Source organism: Trachurus japonicus, chromosome 16 (assembly GCF_045865225.1).
Source record: "Trachurus japonicus isolate A0001 chromosome 16, Traja_1.0".
NCBI classification, from domain to species: Eukaryota; Metazoa; Chordata; class Actinopteri; order Carangiformes; family Carangidae; genus Trachurus; species Trachurus japonicus.
Genome location: NC_140922.1, coordinates 32,580,800 through 32,600,254, shown reverse-complemented (window position 1 = coordinate 32,600,254; position 19,455 = coordinate 32,580,800). Strand labels below are relative to the sequence as shown.

General features: G+C 39.5%; 1 protein-coding gene across 1 annotated transcript in view; it reads right to left on the bottom strand.

Annotated features, from left to right (window-relative positions):
• Window positions 1-2,685: 2,685 nt before the first annotated feature.
• The window catches only part of LOC146972690 (uncharacterized), a 52,450-nt gene continuing 35,680 nt past the window's right edge, over window positions 2,686-19,455 (bottom strand). Inside the window, exons 15-26 of the mRNA XM_085803090.1 lie at window positions 18,497-18,550; window positions 18,345-18,398; window positions 15,226-15,279; window positions 11,981-12,052; window positions 9,081-9,116; window positions 7,455-7,499; window positions 7,277-7,309; window positions 6,206-6,352; window positions 5,053-5,229; window positions 4,836-4,926; window positions 4,038-4,115; window positions 2,686-3,399 (exon numbers count right to left, since the gene is read on the bottom strand). Of these exons, the coding sequence (XP_085659216.1) occupies window positions 3,194-3,399; window positions 4,038-4,115; window positions 4,836-4,926; window positions 5,053-5,229; window positions 6,206-6,352; window positions 7,277-7,309; window positions 7,455-7,499; window positions 9,081-9,116; window positions 11,981-12,052; window positions 15,226-15,279; window positions 18,345-18,398; window positions 18,497-18,550 (1,047 nt within the window). The 3' untranslated portion in view covers window positions 2,686-3,193. The remainder of the gene's footprint in view (window positions 3,400-4,037; window positions 4,116-4,835; window positions 4,927-5,052; window positions 5,230-6,205; window positions 6,353-7,276; window positions 7,310-7,454; window positions 7,500-9,080; window positions 9,117-11,980; window positions 12,053-15,225; window positions 15,280-18,344; window positions 18,399-18,496; window positions 18,551-19,455) is intronic.

Genomic DNA, 19,455 nt, shown 5'->3' with positions numbered 1-19,455 from the left:
TCCCATTGGAGCTCCTGGGAGATGGTGGTGCCCAGGAAGAAGAAGGACTCAACCAGGGTCACTGTAGAGTCACAGAGGATGACAGGGGGGAGGGCAGCTTGGTCCTTTCTGAAGTCCACTATCATCTCCACTGTCTTCAGAGCGTTCAGCTCCAGGTTGTTCATGTTGCACCATGACACCAGAGGGTCCGTCTCGCTGCTGTAGGCCGACACGTCCCCATCAGAGATGAGGCAGATGAGGGTGGTGTCAGCAAATTTCAGGAGCTTGACAGACTGGTGTCCAGATGTGCAGCTGATGGTGTACAGGGAGAACAGCAGAGGAGAAAGGACGCAACCTTGGGGGGATCCAGTGCTGATGGTCTGGGTGTCAGAGACATGCTTCCCCAGCCTCACGAACTACCGTCTGTCAGTCAGGAAGTCCGTAATCCACCTGCACATGGAGTCAGGCACATTAAGCTGGGAGAGCTTGTCACGGAGCAGAGCTGGGATGATCGTATTGAAGGCAGAGCTGAAGTCCACAAACAGTATCCTGGCGTAGGATCCAGTCCAGGTGCTAGTGGAGGGCCATGTTTACAGCATCATCTACAGATCTGTTGGCTCTGTAGGTGAACTGTAATGTCCTTAAGGTGGGACAAGACGAGGCACTCAAAAGTCTTCATGACCACAGAAGTCAGAGCAACAGGTCTGTAGTCATTAAGGCCAGTGATCCTTGTCTTTTTGGGAACTGGAACAATGGCTGAGGCCTTGAAGCAAGCTGGCACATGACAGTTCTCCAGTGAGGTGTTAAAAATGTGTGTGAACACCGGAGACAGCTGATTGGCTCAGTGCTTCAGGGTGGAGGGGGAGACTTATACCCCTTTCCCACTGGCCAAAAAACCCTTTTAAACCCATAAACGCACCGACCCGCGTCAACCCGGCACGTCTGTCTGACTACCCATTTCTCCGACCATACATTTCTTTATTTTTGAGTCCATTAGTCCGACCTCCCATTTCTCCGACTTAAGTAGCCCTAACTCTCAACCTTACCCTAAACCTAACCTTAACACTGTAGAATGGGTAGTCGGAGAAATGAGCTGTCGGACTTTTCAATCGGACTGATGTATGCCCCCCCGTCGACCCGCGTCAAATGACTCGGCAAGCGACGCGGGTTAAAATCGCCTTCAATCGGCTCGACTCTGATCGGCTTGCAGTGGGAACACCAGACCCGGCTCAACCCGCTAATTTATGTGATGACATTGGGCGTTACGTGATGCCACATCATCGTACCAGTCGCGTCTCACGTAGGCTACCAAAACAAAGCTCTGCTTGCATTCAAGACTGGGATTTAAAGATCAAAGAACACTGACCAAAAAAGATTGAAAAAAAAGAAGCGACAGTCTGTTTAACTGACATGTTGTGCCGCGGACGTCCATCATAAGGCGGCCGCGGCAGACTCGCTGTCCTCCGTGGCGGGCGGCTGGGGCATGACACGGTGTTTCTCGCACTGCGAATGAAAGCGGGGCGACTGTTTTATGCGGGGGTTAGACAGACAGACCCGGCTCATTTTGGTCAATGGGAAAGAAGCCAAATGCCGATTGTTAGCGGGTCGACCCGCATTTAAAAAACCTGCGTCGACCCGCTGATGTTAGTAGGAAAACGGCTAGAGTTTGGGCCTGCAGCTTTGCACGGGTTCAGCCGTTTAAACAGTCTCCTCACCTCTCCTTCTTTGATTTGATTTGATTTCTACGATGGAGAGAGGTGTGAGAGGTGTGGGGGAGGGTGGCACTTGGGTGTGGGGCTGTGTAGGTGATCCAGGTTTGGAGGAGCTGTTGCTGATCGATGGCTGGTGGTTGGAGGTGTGGGGGATATCAGGTCTGTCCCATTGTCTTTCAAAGCGGCAGTAGAACTCGTTCAGGCTGTTGGCCAGGCGTAGGTCATTGACAGAGGGACACTTGAAATACTGTACTGGCAGTATGCTCCACATTATTTGTGACAGAAGGAGCAAGCTCTTTAGTTGATTTTAATTGTGTAAAAAAATATTTGTTTGTTCTTGTTATTGCATGAAAAGTAAAACACTCTAAAAACGTTGGCTATTTCATGTGTAGGCCTATGTTCTAATTTTTATCACATTTTCATTCACATATTTCTGAGGTGAGTCTATTATTATTACAGTAGGGTCTTGATAAAAGGGAAAAACATCCTTGAAGTGATTTAGGCACTGAGTGGTCAACAAACAGCATAATACCGAACAAGCACTATACACAGTTTTCAAGTTTCCACTCTACCGGTCCACCTATTCAACACATGATAACCACCACTAAGCTACCTGTTTGCAATGGTTATCATGCCAAACTGTTCACTAGAGATGTCTACCAAGTCAAAAAAACAAATTAGAAATTGCCCACCCGTTCGATTGCGGGAGGCCAATTTTGGGGTCTTGGCTCATGGACTATTAGTAAGAGTAGGTCTCAGCGGCTTTGTGAATAGCTTTTAAGAAAAAACTCCTACGTAAAAACTTTTAGTGCGAGTTAGGAGCACTCCTAGCGGTAAGATAAAATGCTTTGTGAATACGGCCCCTGGACTGTAAAACATGAATGTAAAGGCCGCCTCAGTGAGGTTTTTAGCTTTTGAAGACTTAATTATCATAATGAAGCAAAGAACCAGTTGGAAAAATGTGACGACTGACAAACTGAAGACTCAGCTTTAAAAAAAGAAAACATAAGTTTATCTGAAACATATTTCAGAGTACAGTACATGTATTTGAGATACTTTACAAAATATTTACATTGCATCTGTTGTTTATTTTTATAGTGAATCAAAAGAAAAAAAAACTTAACTGTAAGACTCAATGGTAAAACTTTTACTTTTTTTGTTTTATCAAGTTACATTTGACCTGGAAAAAAAAAAACGTAGTAGGGTTTAAAACATTTTTTGAATATAAAACCTTTAAAATGTTGGATGTTCACTGGTAGCTTTGTGTGGCTCAGAGGGAAAAGTCTTTGCTGGTCTGAGTACGAAGTCTCTTGGTGGCGGAGTTCCCCATGGTTTTATACTGGGCCCACTGACGTTTTCAGTCACAGCTCTATAGACCTTCATATTAAAAACAGTTTCTGGTAAAAGCTGGATTACTGAAACTTTAAAATCGCCACCAAGTGAATCTCAGACCGTCTATAATCTCGCAGCGCTCTCTATAGCGCTCAGGTTCAGGTTCAGATTCAGATGTTGGAGCTGCCGGGTCCTTTGACCAGACCTTGTTCTTTGCGCATCACCGGCGCGTGAATGCTGCAGTCCCGTGCCTCGCAAATCCCCGGCACGCCAGCGTTCCCCACCGTGCCGGGAATACCCACCGCGCCGGGGAAACCACGAGCACCACGGGGACCCTCCATGCCGTCTTTGGGCTCGGCCGCGTGACCGGGAAAACCTGCAGAGAGGAGATTATAAGTTTATATCATGCATACAATCTTTCAGTCACGTCATAAATTGTAATAATTACAAGTTTTTATATAAAATCAAAATGTTATTATTATATTTTAACATAATTGTGCACTGATTTTCATTGGAAATCATCACCTCTCAAGACCTGCACTTTTCTTGTTACACAGATTAAATATACTGTCCTCAGACTTTTAAAGGGACAACGAGGAGTTTTGGAAAGCGAAGTGTTTTCATACTACATTTACCATGAGACGGTAAGACGGACGTCTTCCCAAGAATGTTTTCATTCATCAAGAATTAAAGTCAGAGGTTGGAAGACGATCACATACCGTCGTAGTTCCCACCATAAACGGCGATTCGGTGGCGTTATTGTCATGACTCGCCACGAAACCGAAAGTAGGGAAACGCTGGTCGGCTCGACCAGCATTTCCACCACCACTAATTAAAATAACAAAATAACGATAGAGACAAAACGATATATTTATCGAAAATGGGCCCATTAACAAGTGTGGGTAGCGGAGATTCAGCCACATTAACATGAGACTTTTTTATAACCAAATAGAAACTCCTCATTGTCCCTTTAATTAATCATCTCAGGTCATAAAACCCTGAAGACTTTCGTACCTCTGAAGCCTTGTGGTCCGTCGGGTCCCGGCAGACCTTTACCTGGAGCACCTGCGACGCCTTTAGCTCCCTTTTGACCTGACGGGGAAAGCACAAAGAGAAAGTTCTTTATCATCCTTTGAGATGTTCTGATTGTTTGAATCTATTTTGTTTGTAATACATTGATTTTACTAATTCTATATTTCTGCTGCTGTGAAGCACTTTGTAACCAAATCCCATAAATAAAGAATTATTATTATATGATTACTATGAAAAAAGCTGGTATTTGTTTTTAACTTGACTGACGTTAAGGTTGAAACTTGGAAATTTTGAATAAATCCAGTCAGATCACAGATAATCTTAGATTCTTATTTCCCTCAAATGTAATTTTTTTTCTTCTTTTCTTGAGTTATTGAGTTTAAATTCCTAATTTTTGTTCTGGATGACTTCAGACTCCTTCTCTCTGTGTTTGTGGTGTACAGTTGCATCAATATATACATATATATATATATATATATATTATATATATATATATATATATATATATATATATATTATAATGTAAAAGTAAATCAAGTCAAATAGCCCCAAACAAGTATTGAGTGCATATATGGACATACTTTTCAGAAGGCCAACATCTCAATACTGTATTAACCCTAACCCTAATACTGACATAAATAAACATTTCCGTGCATGTAATTTATTGAGATGCACCTGTATGTATCTGAATCTTGTATCTGAAGCCAAAATAAATAATATAAACTTTTGAATAATTAAAAGTGTAATGAGCCTTTTGAGAAAATGTTGTTTTGGTCTTACCTCGGTCACCTGGCGCTCCTTCTTGTCCATCAAGGCCTCTGTCACCTTGAACACCTCTCGGTCCTTTAGCTCCAGCTTTTCCTGCTTTACCCTGAGAGATGATGAGATATTGTAAGAATTTATTTGTGCTGTGAGACTGTTATTCTGGTTTTTTATCAGATCTCTTAGAAAGCAGGACGTCATGTATTCTGTTTTGCAGTGTTTCGGTGAAGCTTACAGTTTTGCCTGTTGGTCCTGACTGTCCCGGGGCTCCTGGGGGCCCGATGAGGGTGCGGTTGTTGACGGGGCAGCCCTGGGAGCACTTGGCCCGGATAGAGGAGGCGTACTGGGAGATCTGGGCCGTCACTACACCTTTACAGAGCTGCAGGACCTGCTCATCAGTCAGACCTGGACCCTGGAAATGAGGTCAAATCAGACGATAAGAGATAAGCGTGTCTCTACAATGATCAACATATTTACAGCTTCAGATAACATTTACTTTCATTATCAGTTCATCTATTGATTATCTGGTTCATAAAACATCAGAAAACTGTGTCAGTGAGTCACATGACAATGTCAACAACTGTCTAATGTCCAAAAACAAAAGATATTCAGGGGGTAAATCAGTTTTTACAAACGACAAAGACAAACAATATTTCATCAAATGTTTGGGGGAAAAAATCACTTTGACTTGTTGGTTAATTTTGCTTAAATGAACCTTGGATTTCACCCAAAAAATTCAATATGGCCGCCATTTGCAAGATGGCTGACTTTTTTTTTTTTTGGTGGTGGTGGTGGTGGTGGGGGGGTTGTTGTTGTTTTCCACAATAAATTTACTCACAGCCTCTATAAATAATCAACAAATATGTGAAAAACAAAAACACTGTAAAAAATGAAACCTGCAAAAATGTAAACTGTTAACTACAATTTTTTTTCAAATTAAAAGCCCTGCTGAAACAGAACAATCAAAGTGGGGAACAAGTCAAAAACTTTGTCACTGTCAGGTTGAAATACTATAAAGTTAAAATTAAATTATTTGAAATAATATTGATTATTGACTATAGCTTTTCATATCAAAGAAACAAAACAAAAAAAACAAGATTGCTTTGCAAAATCAACATCAATCCTATGGTGGAAACGGTGGCCATCTTGGAAAATGGTGGCTCTTTAAAATGTCAAGTGGGAATTGATGACCACTAAGGGAAAAAAAACACACCAATGATCCTTATTAGATCAATACATTTATCTGCTGCATAATTAATCAGCTGATTGTTACAGTACCACGTTAAACTGTCCATCTGATTAACCTAGATGTTTTCAGATCTCTGTCGGCCATCTTTAAAGGTGAACTATAATAGTTCTGCAGATGATTGAGCGGCCGTCAGACTCACAGAGGGACCTGAGGCTCCTTTAGGTCCTGGTCGACCTTTGACGCCCGCGTCTCCGATCGGACCGCGCTCTCCTCTGGTCCCCGGGAGGCCGGGCGAACCCACGGGACCGGCGACGCCGTCTCGGCCGAGTCCACCTTTGGGTCCACGCTGGCGGGGGGAGGAAGACGAGTGTGAACATGATCCATGAGGAAATAAACTGATGTTTATTTCGTTAAATCCACAAATTCATCTTTATTTTACAGCTTAAAGGTACACTGTGTAAGAATTCCTCCCATCTAGCGTTGCGGTTGTATATCTCAAGCAACTCAACCGTATTTTTCATGCTGCATTCACGTGAAATTGGGCAGACGGCAGACGGATGACAGACACTGCTGCACGTAACGGCATAAACAAGCCTCTATGTTTACAAGTGGTCCGTCAGCACGAGGCAAAACAATACACGTGACAATATGTTGTCATGGCGATGTGGTATTGTTTTCTTTCTCTGGACTTCTGTGAATATCAACATGTGGCCAAATGCAAAACGAAATGTAATATATTAACATTAGTGGTCATGTGAGCGATTAATTGATAAGTCTACAGAGGACTATTCAGATACTTTAACAATTGATTAAAGGTAGCCTACATTGTGTAAGAATTACTCCCATCTAGCGTTGCGGTTGTATATCGCAAGCAACTCAATCGTATTTTTCATGCTGCATTCACCTGAAATTGGGCAGACGGCAGACGGACGACAGCCGCTGCACGTAACGGTATAAACAAGCCTCTATGCAAACGATGTGGTATTGTTTTACCGGCTTTCTCTGGACTTCTGTGACTAAAATGACATCTGGTTTGTTAGCGACGGCCGTCTGCCTGACTGCAGGTGAATGCAGCCAGCCACACTTCAGTTTGTTGATGGGGGGGATTACTGATTAATGAAAAACAGACTGAAGAACCAAATAGAATAGATAACAGGAGAAGTTACACAATGTCCCTTTGAATCTGAACCTGAAGTTTGATATACTCAACAAAAATGATTGTGAATGTGGATTTCTGTCACGTCAGGGTGGGAAAAATGTAAATAAATACCTGTCCTTTGTCTCCACGATCGCCGAAGCCGCCCTGATAAAAACAACGACAAAAAGAAAAAGGAAGAAGGAGAAAAAGAGGAAGGAATAACCCGTGTGTAAGTCCCAACAGAATTGAAAGAGGAAATGATGGAAATCACAGTTTCGTTGCACTTTTGTTTGTAAACATGTGAATTTACCTTTTGCCCTTTTCCTCCCTTCGTGCCAGTCTTCCCTGTCGCCCCCTGCAGAGAGAGAAAAACAAAACAAAAACCCAGACATGTGATGAGGGAGGAACCTGCGGTCTCTGAGTCACTGTTATTCACCACAATAATAACAGGTGATGGAGCTCAAGTTGTGTTGCGTGACTCCAGAGTTTTTGTAAATAAACGCCTTGATGCCTTCTAATAAACAAATCACTGAACTGGACAAACTAGAAGATTAAAGGAAGTCTTGGCTGTAAAAACAGGAAACTCCCATTCAGGGGTTAATGTCGGTCAGATGTTGTTTTGAATGTTGGATGTTAACAGAAAAACAACAACAACAGAACAGAACAGAAGGTTATTGAATTACAAGAAGCAGCAATAATCAACAGACATTAAAGGGATAGTTCACCCAAAATTCCGTGCAGCACTGCATGTCCATATGACGGTTGTGAACAGAGCTCACTTTTCTTCGTAACAAAAAGACACACCAAAAAACATCCAAATACCTCCATAGTGCTCGTCTGTAATGTCCGTCTTGTATTGAAGCCCCGACATGAGAAATTGTTCCGCAAAAATTTAAATAAGTCTATATTTTAAGCTTGTTTGTAGCGGAAGCTCCCAGTGTCTCAGTTCACTGCTTTGCCGGTGTCAGTGCAAATCTCGCGGGATTTGCATTGACACCCAGTTCATGGCTCCGCAAATCACGCAAGATTTCGGCAGAGCAACACTGGGAGCTTCCGCTACAAACAAGCTTAAAATATAGACTTCCTTAATTTTTTTCGGAACAATTTCTCATGTCGGGGCTTCAATACAAGAGGGACATTACAGACGAGCACTATGGAGGTATTTGGATGTTTTTTGGTGTGTCTTTTTGGACGAAGAAAAGTGAGCTCCGTCCGAAGCCACGGAGGACTCTGAAACTTCTCACAGCCCTTAGTCCACATGAGGGGGAGTAGATAATGAAATTTGAATTTTGGGTGAACTATCCCTTTAAGTTTATAAAGTGGGACTCAGTGATAATAATATTATTATTATACTGTTATCTTTATTATTACGTTACAGCACAGAGATGAAGGGAAACCATCAGTGTAATGTTTGATATCTGACACTGTCTGGTATGTGACTGACTGAACACAGACAGAGCTGCTGCATTCATTATGGTTTTATATCTATAATATTCATCAGTTTACAGTGTCTGCTCTCAGCTAATAAATAACAAATTAAAAGCTGAATTAAATCCAATCTAATCTAATCCAATCAGGAGCCTGTGGATCAAGATATGGATGAATGGTAACGTCAACACTCAGCTCTGTTGGACAGAATTAGTTTGAATATTACGGTAAATGTTAATGCTTTGCAGTTTGCACACATTGATACTTTGTGAGTATGTAAGTGTGGGTGTAGTAGTACTGTATCTGTCTGCTGCAAACTCATTATAGTTGTTTTTGTTTTTTTGTGGTTGAACGACTCAACCAGTCGTCTCATTAGTCATCTCTCCTGTTTCTCTGAATTGGAGGTTGTTGCAGTAAAATGGTGAAATCTGCAGCTTCAATCAGTCTGGGTTCAAATGAATCACTGGGTTTCTCAGTTGTTTGGGTTTTGTTTTGTTAATGAACTCACCTTGTCTCCGTCAGGTCCTGTCTCACCTTTGGCCCCCTGGAGATAAAAAACAAAACATCAACATTACATCATAAGGATGAATCAATGAATCTAGACTTTCATTACACACCAAGTCCGATTTTTTCGTAGGCGTTTTTCTAATCCATGCATCACCCAACAGAAGTAGTTACGCACACAGACTCCTTACACACTGAGTCTGATGCGTTTTATCACCACGCTTCAAACCAAACTTCAGAAAAAGGAGGAGACAAAAGTCGTCATGCAGGACGAAGACGATTGTGTTTCTCCTCTCTCATCAAAAAATACAAAGTGAAAAAGGACATATTGTGTCCATCCAGTCCTGAGAGGACGTCTGGGGAGAGCGAGGGACTTATGGGAGCAGCACATTAAAAAGAAAACAACGAAGAATTCCCATGATGCGGAACAAATGGCCGGCAGGAAGTCCAGGACACACACTGATGTGAGTGGTTGGTCAGACTCGGATGCAAAAGAAAAAATTGAACCTCTTCCGAAAACAGTGTACAATTATTATATTTATCCTTTATTTATCTAGGTAAAACTCATTGAGATTTTAAAAAAACTCTTTTATAAGAGCGACCTGGCTAAGAAAGCAGTGCACAAAACAACACCACATAGAATTATACAAATTACAGAGGGAAAACATATAAAAAAAGATATAAATATGATCGACTCAACATGAGGTCAAATTTATTTCTAAACGTGCTGCAATTACGGATGGAAAAAAAAAACGGACTTGGTGTCCAACGGTCTTTAAAACTTTACTGACTTTACTGTCTCAGGGCTGTTTGGACTCTTTTTTTTTCAATAGAATTTAGTCTTATTATTGCACCTATTTGACCAATTTCTTTTATTTATTTTTATTTTATTTTGACATGCTGTATTTACATAATATAATTTAATATAAGATTTGCGGGAGATGATGATAAATCTAGTCTTCCCCTTTAAAAAATGTTTTTAAATAAAAATGCCCTATTTGACCCTTTAAATAGGCTACTTAATATTTAATATTCTTCTCTGTTGGTGCGATGTGAATAAAATTGATATTTATTAATTATAAACTCAATTATTAAGATTTCCAGAAGTGGAAATGAAGAGAAGAAATGTAAAAATTGTATCATTCAGACAATTATTCAGTATTCAAATTCTTTGCACTTTAAAAAATACCCTCATGTTTCTCACATATTGAACCTTTTACAATAAATGGGAAATAAAAATGAATCATATTTGACTAAGAAAGAAAGAGAGGAAGTCACATCTTACACTGAGTCAGACTTTTACTTCTGACTAAGAGCAGATTAACACTTATTCATTTTCATCACTTAGGGACCGTTCGTTATTTATGGAATGGGCCACCGGAGGAAAATGGGGGGGGGTCATGTCATAATATTCTTTGTTGAGGGGTGGGTCCACTAAAAAAAAAAGGTCAGCGAGGGGGGGTCATTCAACATTTTGTCTGGAGGACACTGCAATGCTCGCAAAAAACAAAAACAAAACAAAAACGGGACATTTAAAAGCTGCAAGCACTGACGGCAATGAGAGCAACGGCCCCTAAATCACAACGTAATTTTATATTGTTCTGATCTGCCCTAAGTGGGGTTCGAACCCGCGTCTCCCGCACCGCAGGCGACGATGCTAACCGCTTCGCCAAGAAGTCAGTAAGGATTCGCCGGCAGCTTAGCACGTCTTTTATGGGTGAGTGAGTTTAACTTCACTACCGTACAGAGGCTACGCTGCCTGCCTGCCTCATTGCGTAACTCTACATAGTCTGAGCAGCACGTACGTTCACGTTGCTTTTGTGAATTGTAAACAAACAGACGCCCCCCTCGGTTTTAGCGTCCAGCAGTTTAGCGGCGAATTCAACTGCAGTGATGGATAACTGTACCGGAGAGGCTCAACAACTTCATGAGCTTCATTTGAGGAATAAACAGCAGCTTTTACCTGACGGGAGACCGACGCCTGAGCTACGGTAGCTAACAGCTAGCAGGTTTTACCTACTTTCTCTCTCTCTCTCTCTCTCTTTCTTACACACGCAGGCGCAGGCACACACACACACACACACACACACACACACACACACAGTTGTCTGTCATATCTGTCGTAAACCTTGCAATAATACGTTGTTGAGTGCAGTTCACATTACTGTTGCTTCGGTTTGAGTGTGGATTAATTGTTAATGTCTTGTTGTGTAATGTGAGCTGGTCCAAAATCGCGATTCTGTTATTGATGAGTTGGGTCTTAATAACAGCTGATAAATGGCATGGATTGATGAGAAGGTGTTGCACACATGGTTGTCAAAATGAAATAATGTAGTGTCACGCGCTACGTGATGCGATGTCACGTGTCGATGGCTGGGGGGGGGGGGGGTCATGTATCTTTTGATAAGGCTTAATGCAGGGTCATGTTAAAATTTACTGACTCCGACAGGGGGGTCATGTAAAAAAAAAAAAAAGTCCCGTGAATCCCTCCGGTGGCACTGATGATAAATAACGAACAGTCCCTTATTTAATTTTAATAATGATGTCTCCATGAAAACATTGATACTCTGTTTTTTCAGTTCCTTCTCAGTTGAACAAAGTGTTATTTATGTATTTCTCTCTATCTCTTCAGGGCCGTCCCCTCGTGTTAAAGAAGAGGAACTGATCTGACCACAAAAATGTCAAATAACAAAACAACGACTGACATTTCAACAGGGGAAATTTCTAATTATTCGTTAAACTAAAAACAGTCTGAGTTACATAATAATATGTTACACATTGACGACCTGCACAGAAATAAATCGATAAATGTGAATGTTTTACTGCTGGCAGCTCAGTGTTGCCAGGTTGGACCGGATCGATCAATCAGAGGTATTGATTGATAACTTCATATTGTGCACAAACCTTTGAGGCCTGCAGACCCTTCACTCCCGGTTTCCCCGGCACTCCAGCGTCGCCTTGCTCTCCTTCTCCGCCCTGTGGAGCAAACAGACGGAAAATCACTATTTCGATTTATTTATAAATGTTCATATAAAATCATTATTTACTAATGTAATTCTTTTTTTTACATATATAAAAATAAGAAATTTCACCTGTTAGAAACTGTAACAATTCAATATATTAACATATATTATTTAACTTAAATAGAGACTGATGATGACTAAACACATGTTACTATTTGAAATGAAAATGCATGTTTTTTAGAATATTTCATGTCATAACTAATGTTGTCAGGTGGTGCAACCAATTTAAACCAAAAAATGATAGGTTAAATTAACCAAATGGTTTCTATATGTAATGTGTGTAGTTATTATACTGAATATATGAATTTGTGTATTTGTGTTATTATTTTCCTGTCTTTAAATGTAAAATTGGATGTTAACGATACTTAAAACCTGACCTACAGAATGCAAAAATCTTAAATTATTGTAAAAAAAAAAAACAAAAAAAACACAATGATAAAATAACAATGTGTTTATAGACACCCTAAGGGATAGATACCAAAGAAATAACCTTAAAATAAAGATTAGGAATGTATATATATTTTTATAAATATTTGGTTGCGCCACCTGACATTTTTTTTTGCCATGGAGTTAAAAATACTGATAAAAAATTAGTTAAAACAGTTAGAAAAGTTGTTCAATAAATGAGACTTATTCAAACACATTGTTCTGGACTCAAAAATTACATCTATACTGAAAATACTTTAAAAAAATACCTTTTTAGAAGCTTTATTTGTCATTGACCCATATAGTCGATGTAAATCTGCATGTTTCTGTTTATGCAGGTCTATATTACATAAATATATCTCCATATCAAAAACATACAGAGTTTCTTGTTAAAATTGTAAACAAACTAAATATAACACATGTGTATTTAATTTAATGTATCATTAATATATATGGTCCCAACATCTTAAATCATAAGAAAAATCACACAAACATGTAACCCATGCACAATTTTTCTTTTTGATTATTTTTGTGTATTATTTCTAAGAGTCTGAGATCTGTTTCTTTTTCTATCCACAGTTTATGTATTTTAAAAGAGCAGACAGATTGTCAGGTCAATTTCAGAGATGGTGTCTTATAATAAAAGTTTGCAAAGACACAGAAAAAAACTCTGTGTCAGTTCAACAGTTAATAATATGGGTGAAAACCAGTTGTTAATCAGTTAAACCACAGCGGCAGGTTTGGGGAGTAACCGTGCTTCTCCTCCTTCTCATCATCATCATCATCATCATTCTGCTGCTGCTGCTGCAGTAAAAACACGTTTGCATGATGAGACTTACAAAAACAAAATGATGACTCTGCACAACTCGCATATTTGTCAGGAAACGGAAAAAGAAAGAGCGGAAACCGTCAACAGTCAGTTTCACCGATGAAACGAGGACAACCCCGAGAAAAATATTCTTTGATTCATTTCAGACTCTTTATGCTGTGGAATATTTAACAATCATTTTTTTTCAGTGTGAATGAGAGGACAGCAGTCATGAATCTCTCATTTTGTTGATGATTCATATTCAGGGTCTGATCAGATCCCCTGCAGCCCAGAACTGAGCTTTTAATTTCATGCTGAGACAAGAAGGTTATTATTTATATTTAATACGTTATTCATTGTTCTTTTGCCCTGCTTTGTCAACACTAAAATCTTATTGAGCGTTTTCCACTGAAACCACACACCTGCCTCTTTGTTTAAACTGTGAAATGAACCTTGTTCCATTTTTTTTTTTCACTCATGCTTTTATTACCGTATTGGATTACCGGGGATTCCCTCTTAACCAGACTTTGTTCTTGATAAAAAGCGGTGATTTACTGTCTGGTCAATTTTACTACTATGTGTCGCACCACATGAAAAAAACCCCCATGTGCAGATGCAAAGCCTCATGGGACTTTCCAGAGACTGTTTAAGAAGCTAACATCAACATCTGGAATGATGCAGCTCCTCTAGAGTGTGGAAGAGACGTTACAAAAACAGGAAAAACTCGCATTTATTCATCCAAACCGTTTAGTTTCTATTTTTACACACCTCAGGAATCTGATTCATAATTTGTTTCCTGTTTCCTGTCTGAAGTTTGTTTGTTTTTTTCAGGGAAGATACCGATAGTTATTAGTAACTAATCGAGGAAACAGATATTCATTTGCAATAAAAATGAACATTTTGGTGTAAAAATGTAAAAATAACACCTGAGATTATACACTAGATACTGTTGAGTTGTTTTTTGTACACTGTAAAAAATCTGTGATTAAAAATACCTCACATTTATTTTATTGGATAAAAACCTCTGATGCTGATTATCGTAAAAAATGCAAAATATCATCGGCCATGCTGATAATCAGTTGATCATGAGATAAAATTAGAAAGAATAATATATAATTTACAGAGAGAATGTTTTGAGTGTTCCTAATCGATCCTGCAGCCTCCCAGATTAAAGGGATAGTGGCATTTTTTTTAAAAGTGGGGTTGTATGATCTACAAATAGCCCCTAAGTACATTAATTGCAGTAGAAGACTCTCTGCACTCCTCCCGTTAGCAACGCCAGCCCATAATAGCCCTGCCCAGAGATTTACAACATACAGTGTTGTGAATGGACCCAAAGAAACGGCATATTTTCACGGCCTAAAAGAGGTTTTACCTGAAAAAAAATACACAGTTCCATTGTTCGCTATAATATAATTTTTTCCAGCCCTTCAAAGTGCAGGAAAAACACAGATTTTATTTGGACCTAACCAACTCACGTATCCCTCCGCCCAGGGTTAGCGCCCGCCGATCAGCAGTTGGTTAGGTCCAAATAAAAACTGTTTTTCCTGCACTTTGAGGGGCTGGAAAAAATTATATGATAGTGAACAATGGAACTGTGTATATTTTTTTCAGGTAAAACCTCTTTTAGGCCGTGAAAATAGGCCGTTTCTTTGGGCTATTTGTAGATCATACAACCCCACTTTAAAAAAAATGCTACTATCCTTTTAAGGCTAAGAACCACTGGACCGGTTTGGTGAATCCTGTGAGGCAGCAGGACGTCTGTCAGAATGATTCAATAAAAACTTTCATAGAGTTTCGTCATCACATCTTCAGCCAATCAGCTTTTCCCTATTATACTCCTACGCTTTCTCAGGAATCAAACCTGTGATTAAACATGATGAAACACTCACCACAGCGCCCACTCTGCCCCGAGGGCCTTTTACGCCACGGTCGCCTTTGCTGCCCTGCAGAAATAAAATAAAAAACAGATGTCACACACATGTGATACAGATGTTTCAGTGGCTGTGGTAGACGAGGTAGAGCAGGAGGTCGGTGGTTGAACCCCGAATGAACTGTCACGTTTTAATTCATAATAAAAGCTTTTTCGATATTGCACCTTTAAATCTTAGATTATAAAGTAAATAGGACTGGAAAAAAAAAAAGCCTTTACAATAAAAGCAGCAAAAGGACAAGAAAAAGGCAACATCACACTGTAAAAAAAATTGTGTAAAAAAAAACAAACAACAACTGTAATTTTCTGGCTGCAGGAATACTGGAAAATGTTGATTAAAAAAGTGAAAAATCCTGTAAAATTATAAACTGATTATTATTATCATTTTTGTTTTTTGCAGGTTTTCTTTGTTAAAATTAAACGGCTCTGTCGCCTTATTTTTTTGGCAATTTTAATACAATAATAAGTTATCTTAAAATACAGAGGAAACACTATTAAGTAAAAGTTAAAAGTTTTTTCGTTTTTTAAAAATGTGTAGTGTATTAAAATGTAAAGAATGTTTTTAATCTTAGAAGAGTTTTTAATTTTTTTAACAAACATTTAATGTTTTTAATGATATTTTTTTTTACAGTGTAGTCGTCCAGTCTGAGAAGATGAATGTACGTATTTATATTCACAGCAAGGGCAAAAATAAAACTAAACTGATGTTTGCTCACTGTCTGTTTGATAGGGAGGCAGTGATTTATTTAAAGGTGCAGTTCGTTTATTATGAATTAGTTTCAATATTCCTGGACCTTGAACCCGGAAATTTATAGTTTTTATAGTTTTATAGATCTAAACGTCGGCAGAGATGTTAAGCCATTGTATGGGGAAAAAAACGGCTTGCAACAGTTGTTAGACAGTTGTAAAACATTTATGTGCAGTAGGGCCTACTTCCCCATGAGTCACATCCAGATTACTAAACAGAACCAGGATAAACAGAAAATCAACGGCCGCGTCTTTCCACAGAAACATTTTTATCTTTGTTTGGACTACAATCAATGTCTATAATTGACTCATTTCCCATGATTCATTTCATTTCCCAGGAGTATACAATGTTCACAAGAAGCACAACTGTCAGTGAAGTGGGTGGGGTGTGTTATCAGATGAAGAAAAAGTCCCAGAACGGGGCGGTGCGTGGTGCAGTGGTTAAAGCGGCCGCCCCATGTAGAGGCTACAGTCCTCAACACAGGCGTCCCCGGTTCGAATCCCGCGTCGGGCAGACCATTCCTGCATGTCATTCCCCCTCTCTCTGCCTCCCCCTTTCCTGTCTATCTCACTATGTGCTATCAAATAATACAATTTTTTTAAAAAGCCTAAAAAGTATAGATATATACAGAACTAAACGTACAATCAGGGAGCTCTGAATTTGTTTTATTTTGAAATCTGACTTTGGATCTGATGCAACAGTGAAATATGCAGAGATGGACAGAGTACTCGACCCCAGTACTTGAGTAAGAGTACAAATACTACTGGTCAAAATTTACCCCCTTACAAGTAAAAGTAGCTCAGTCGACATGTTACTCGAGTAAGAGTAGTACTTGCTTTTAAAGGAACTTAAAGGGATAGTTCACCCTAGAATGATATTTCGCTCATTATCTACTCACCCTCATGTTGACTAAGGGCTGGAAGAAGTTTCAGATTCCTCCGTGGCTTCTCTGAGTTACAGGGGGTCTCGGCATAGCAGTGCATGTCCATACAACGGTTGCAAAGGGACACCGGAGCTCTTCGTAAAAAAACACACACAAAAAAACATCCAAATACCTCCATGATGCTCGTATGTAATGTCCGTCTTGTGCTGAAGCCCCAAATTGCGTAATTGTCCCGAAAAAAATTAAATAAGTCTATATTTTAAGCTTGTTTGTAGCGGAAGCTTCTCGAAGCTCCTCTTCCTGGTCCGTCCAAATCTCGCGTGATTCGCAGTAACCGCACTGACGCATGCTGACGCCGGCGCAAATCACGCGAGATTTGGACGGACCAGGAAGAGGAGCTTCGAGAAGCTTCCGCTACAAACAAGCTTAAAATATAGACTTATTTAATTTTTTTCGGGACAATTACGCAATTTGGGGCTTCAGCACAAGACGGACATTACATACGAGCAGCATGGAGGTATTTGGATGTTTTTTTGTGTGTGTTTTTTTACGAAGAGCTCCGGTGTCCCTTTGCAACCGTTATATGGACATGCACTGCTATGCCGAGACCCCCTGTAACTCAGAGAAGCCACGGAGGACTCTGAAACTTCTCCCAGCCCTTAGTCCACATGAGGGTGAGTAGATAATGAGCGAAATATCATTCTAGGGTGAACTATCCCTTTAAGTATCCAAAAGTACTTGCTTTTAAATCTACTTTAAGTAGAAGTAAGAGTAAGAGTGCATTTCTTATTTTTCACATCAATGACGTACTATAATTTTTTTTTTTTTAAGTATATTTTTCGGCTTTTTTTGCCTTTATATGATAGTGATGACAGTAGAGATAGACAGAAAAGGGGGAGGCAGAGAGAGGGGGAATGACATGCAGGAGATGTCCGCCGGTTCGGGATTCGAACCGGGGACGCCTGCGGTGAGGACTGTAGCCTCTACATGGGGCAGCCGCTTTAACCACTGCGCCACGCACCACCCCAGCTCCTATAATTTTTTCTAAATGAATTTAAGGACCTTTTAACTCTTGTTTCTGAGAATTATCTCAGATGAGGCCAAGGATTTTCTGAAAGTTCCTCCGGATCATCATCAGATTCAGACTGAAACTCAGCGGATTCTTTTCAGCCTTCCTAGAAATTAACTCGAGTAAAAGTAAAAATATTTGTCTTGGAAATGTATATAAGTAAGAGTAATAAGTACCAAAGAAATATAATACTCTGTAAATTTACTCTGTTACTGTCCACCACTGGAAATATGTAATCAATGCAGCAGCTGAGGCTCATGGGTAATGTAGTATTCAGTGCTATTCCACAGACATCAGGCATTAAAACTGAACTATAATATTCAACAAACCTTTGTTTAATACTAATAAATGTTTTATCTACACATCTGTTTGTGTTACCTTGGGTCCAAACAGCCCCGGTTCTCCCATGAGCCCCGGGACTCCGATAGGACCCTGAGGAGACGAACAGCGAAGACACATAGGGACGGTTAAATACAGATAATCACTGAGTTTGTTGTATAATAATAAATCTATAGGCTAAATCAGTTTACATCTTCTCCGGGGTCGCCATCGCTGCCGGGCACGCCGTCGAATCCTTTACCGCCCTGAGAGAGACAGAAACACACACACACACGCACACACAAAGAAAGGGCATTAGGAAGTTCACTATAATAAAGTCATCATGTGTTGTGTGTGTTTTTCTTGTGATCTCTTGTGAAAATGTGAAATGTGTGATATTTTCCTCCTGATCGGCACCGTCATGTTAGTCTGAGTCACAGTCACTCAATGTTTCAGTAAAAACTAATCAAACATCTGTCAACACATCTGCTAAATAACTGGTTTGTAATTGATAATACTTCATTTATAAATGCTAAATCCATAATTACTTGTCTGCAACGTGGGAATGAAAACACATTATAGATTATTGTATTAATCTAAAAATTGTGCTTTTATTGTGATATGGATCCCCTTGGGTCTGAAATAAAGAAATGAATGAATGAAAACTACAGACTAATTCATATCAATGTAGGGTGAATACTTTATAAATGATGAATCGAGGGGAATAATAATAATAATAGCTACTGTAGTTGCTACCATTTTGATTTATTTAGCCTATTAGTTATTGGATTGGTTCGTTATAGGACAAGACCATACAGATTTTAATGTGGGACAATGTGAGCAGAAATTGGGTAACCCTTTAATTTACAGGTAGTTTATTATGTAATAATGTCAAGAAATAGCCTAGAAATAACAATTAATTACAATAGTATTAATGTAAAGAAATGGCCTAGAAATAACAATTAATTACATAGTATTAATGTAAAGAAATAACAGTAAATTTCATAGTAATGTCATGATTTTTCATAAAAGCAACAGATTACACATGCTTTTCATGCTTTGAATTTTTTGGGAAAGACCAGAATTTTTCTCCACCAAGTCATTGTACTGTAATTGACCGTTATTTCTGGGCTATTTCGACAATTCTTTGGCTATATTTCTCAACATTACT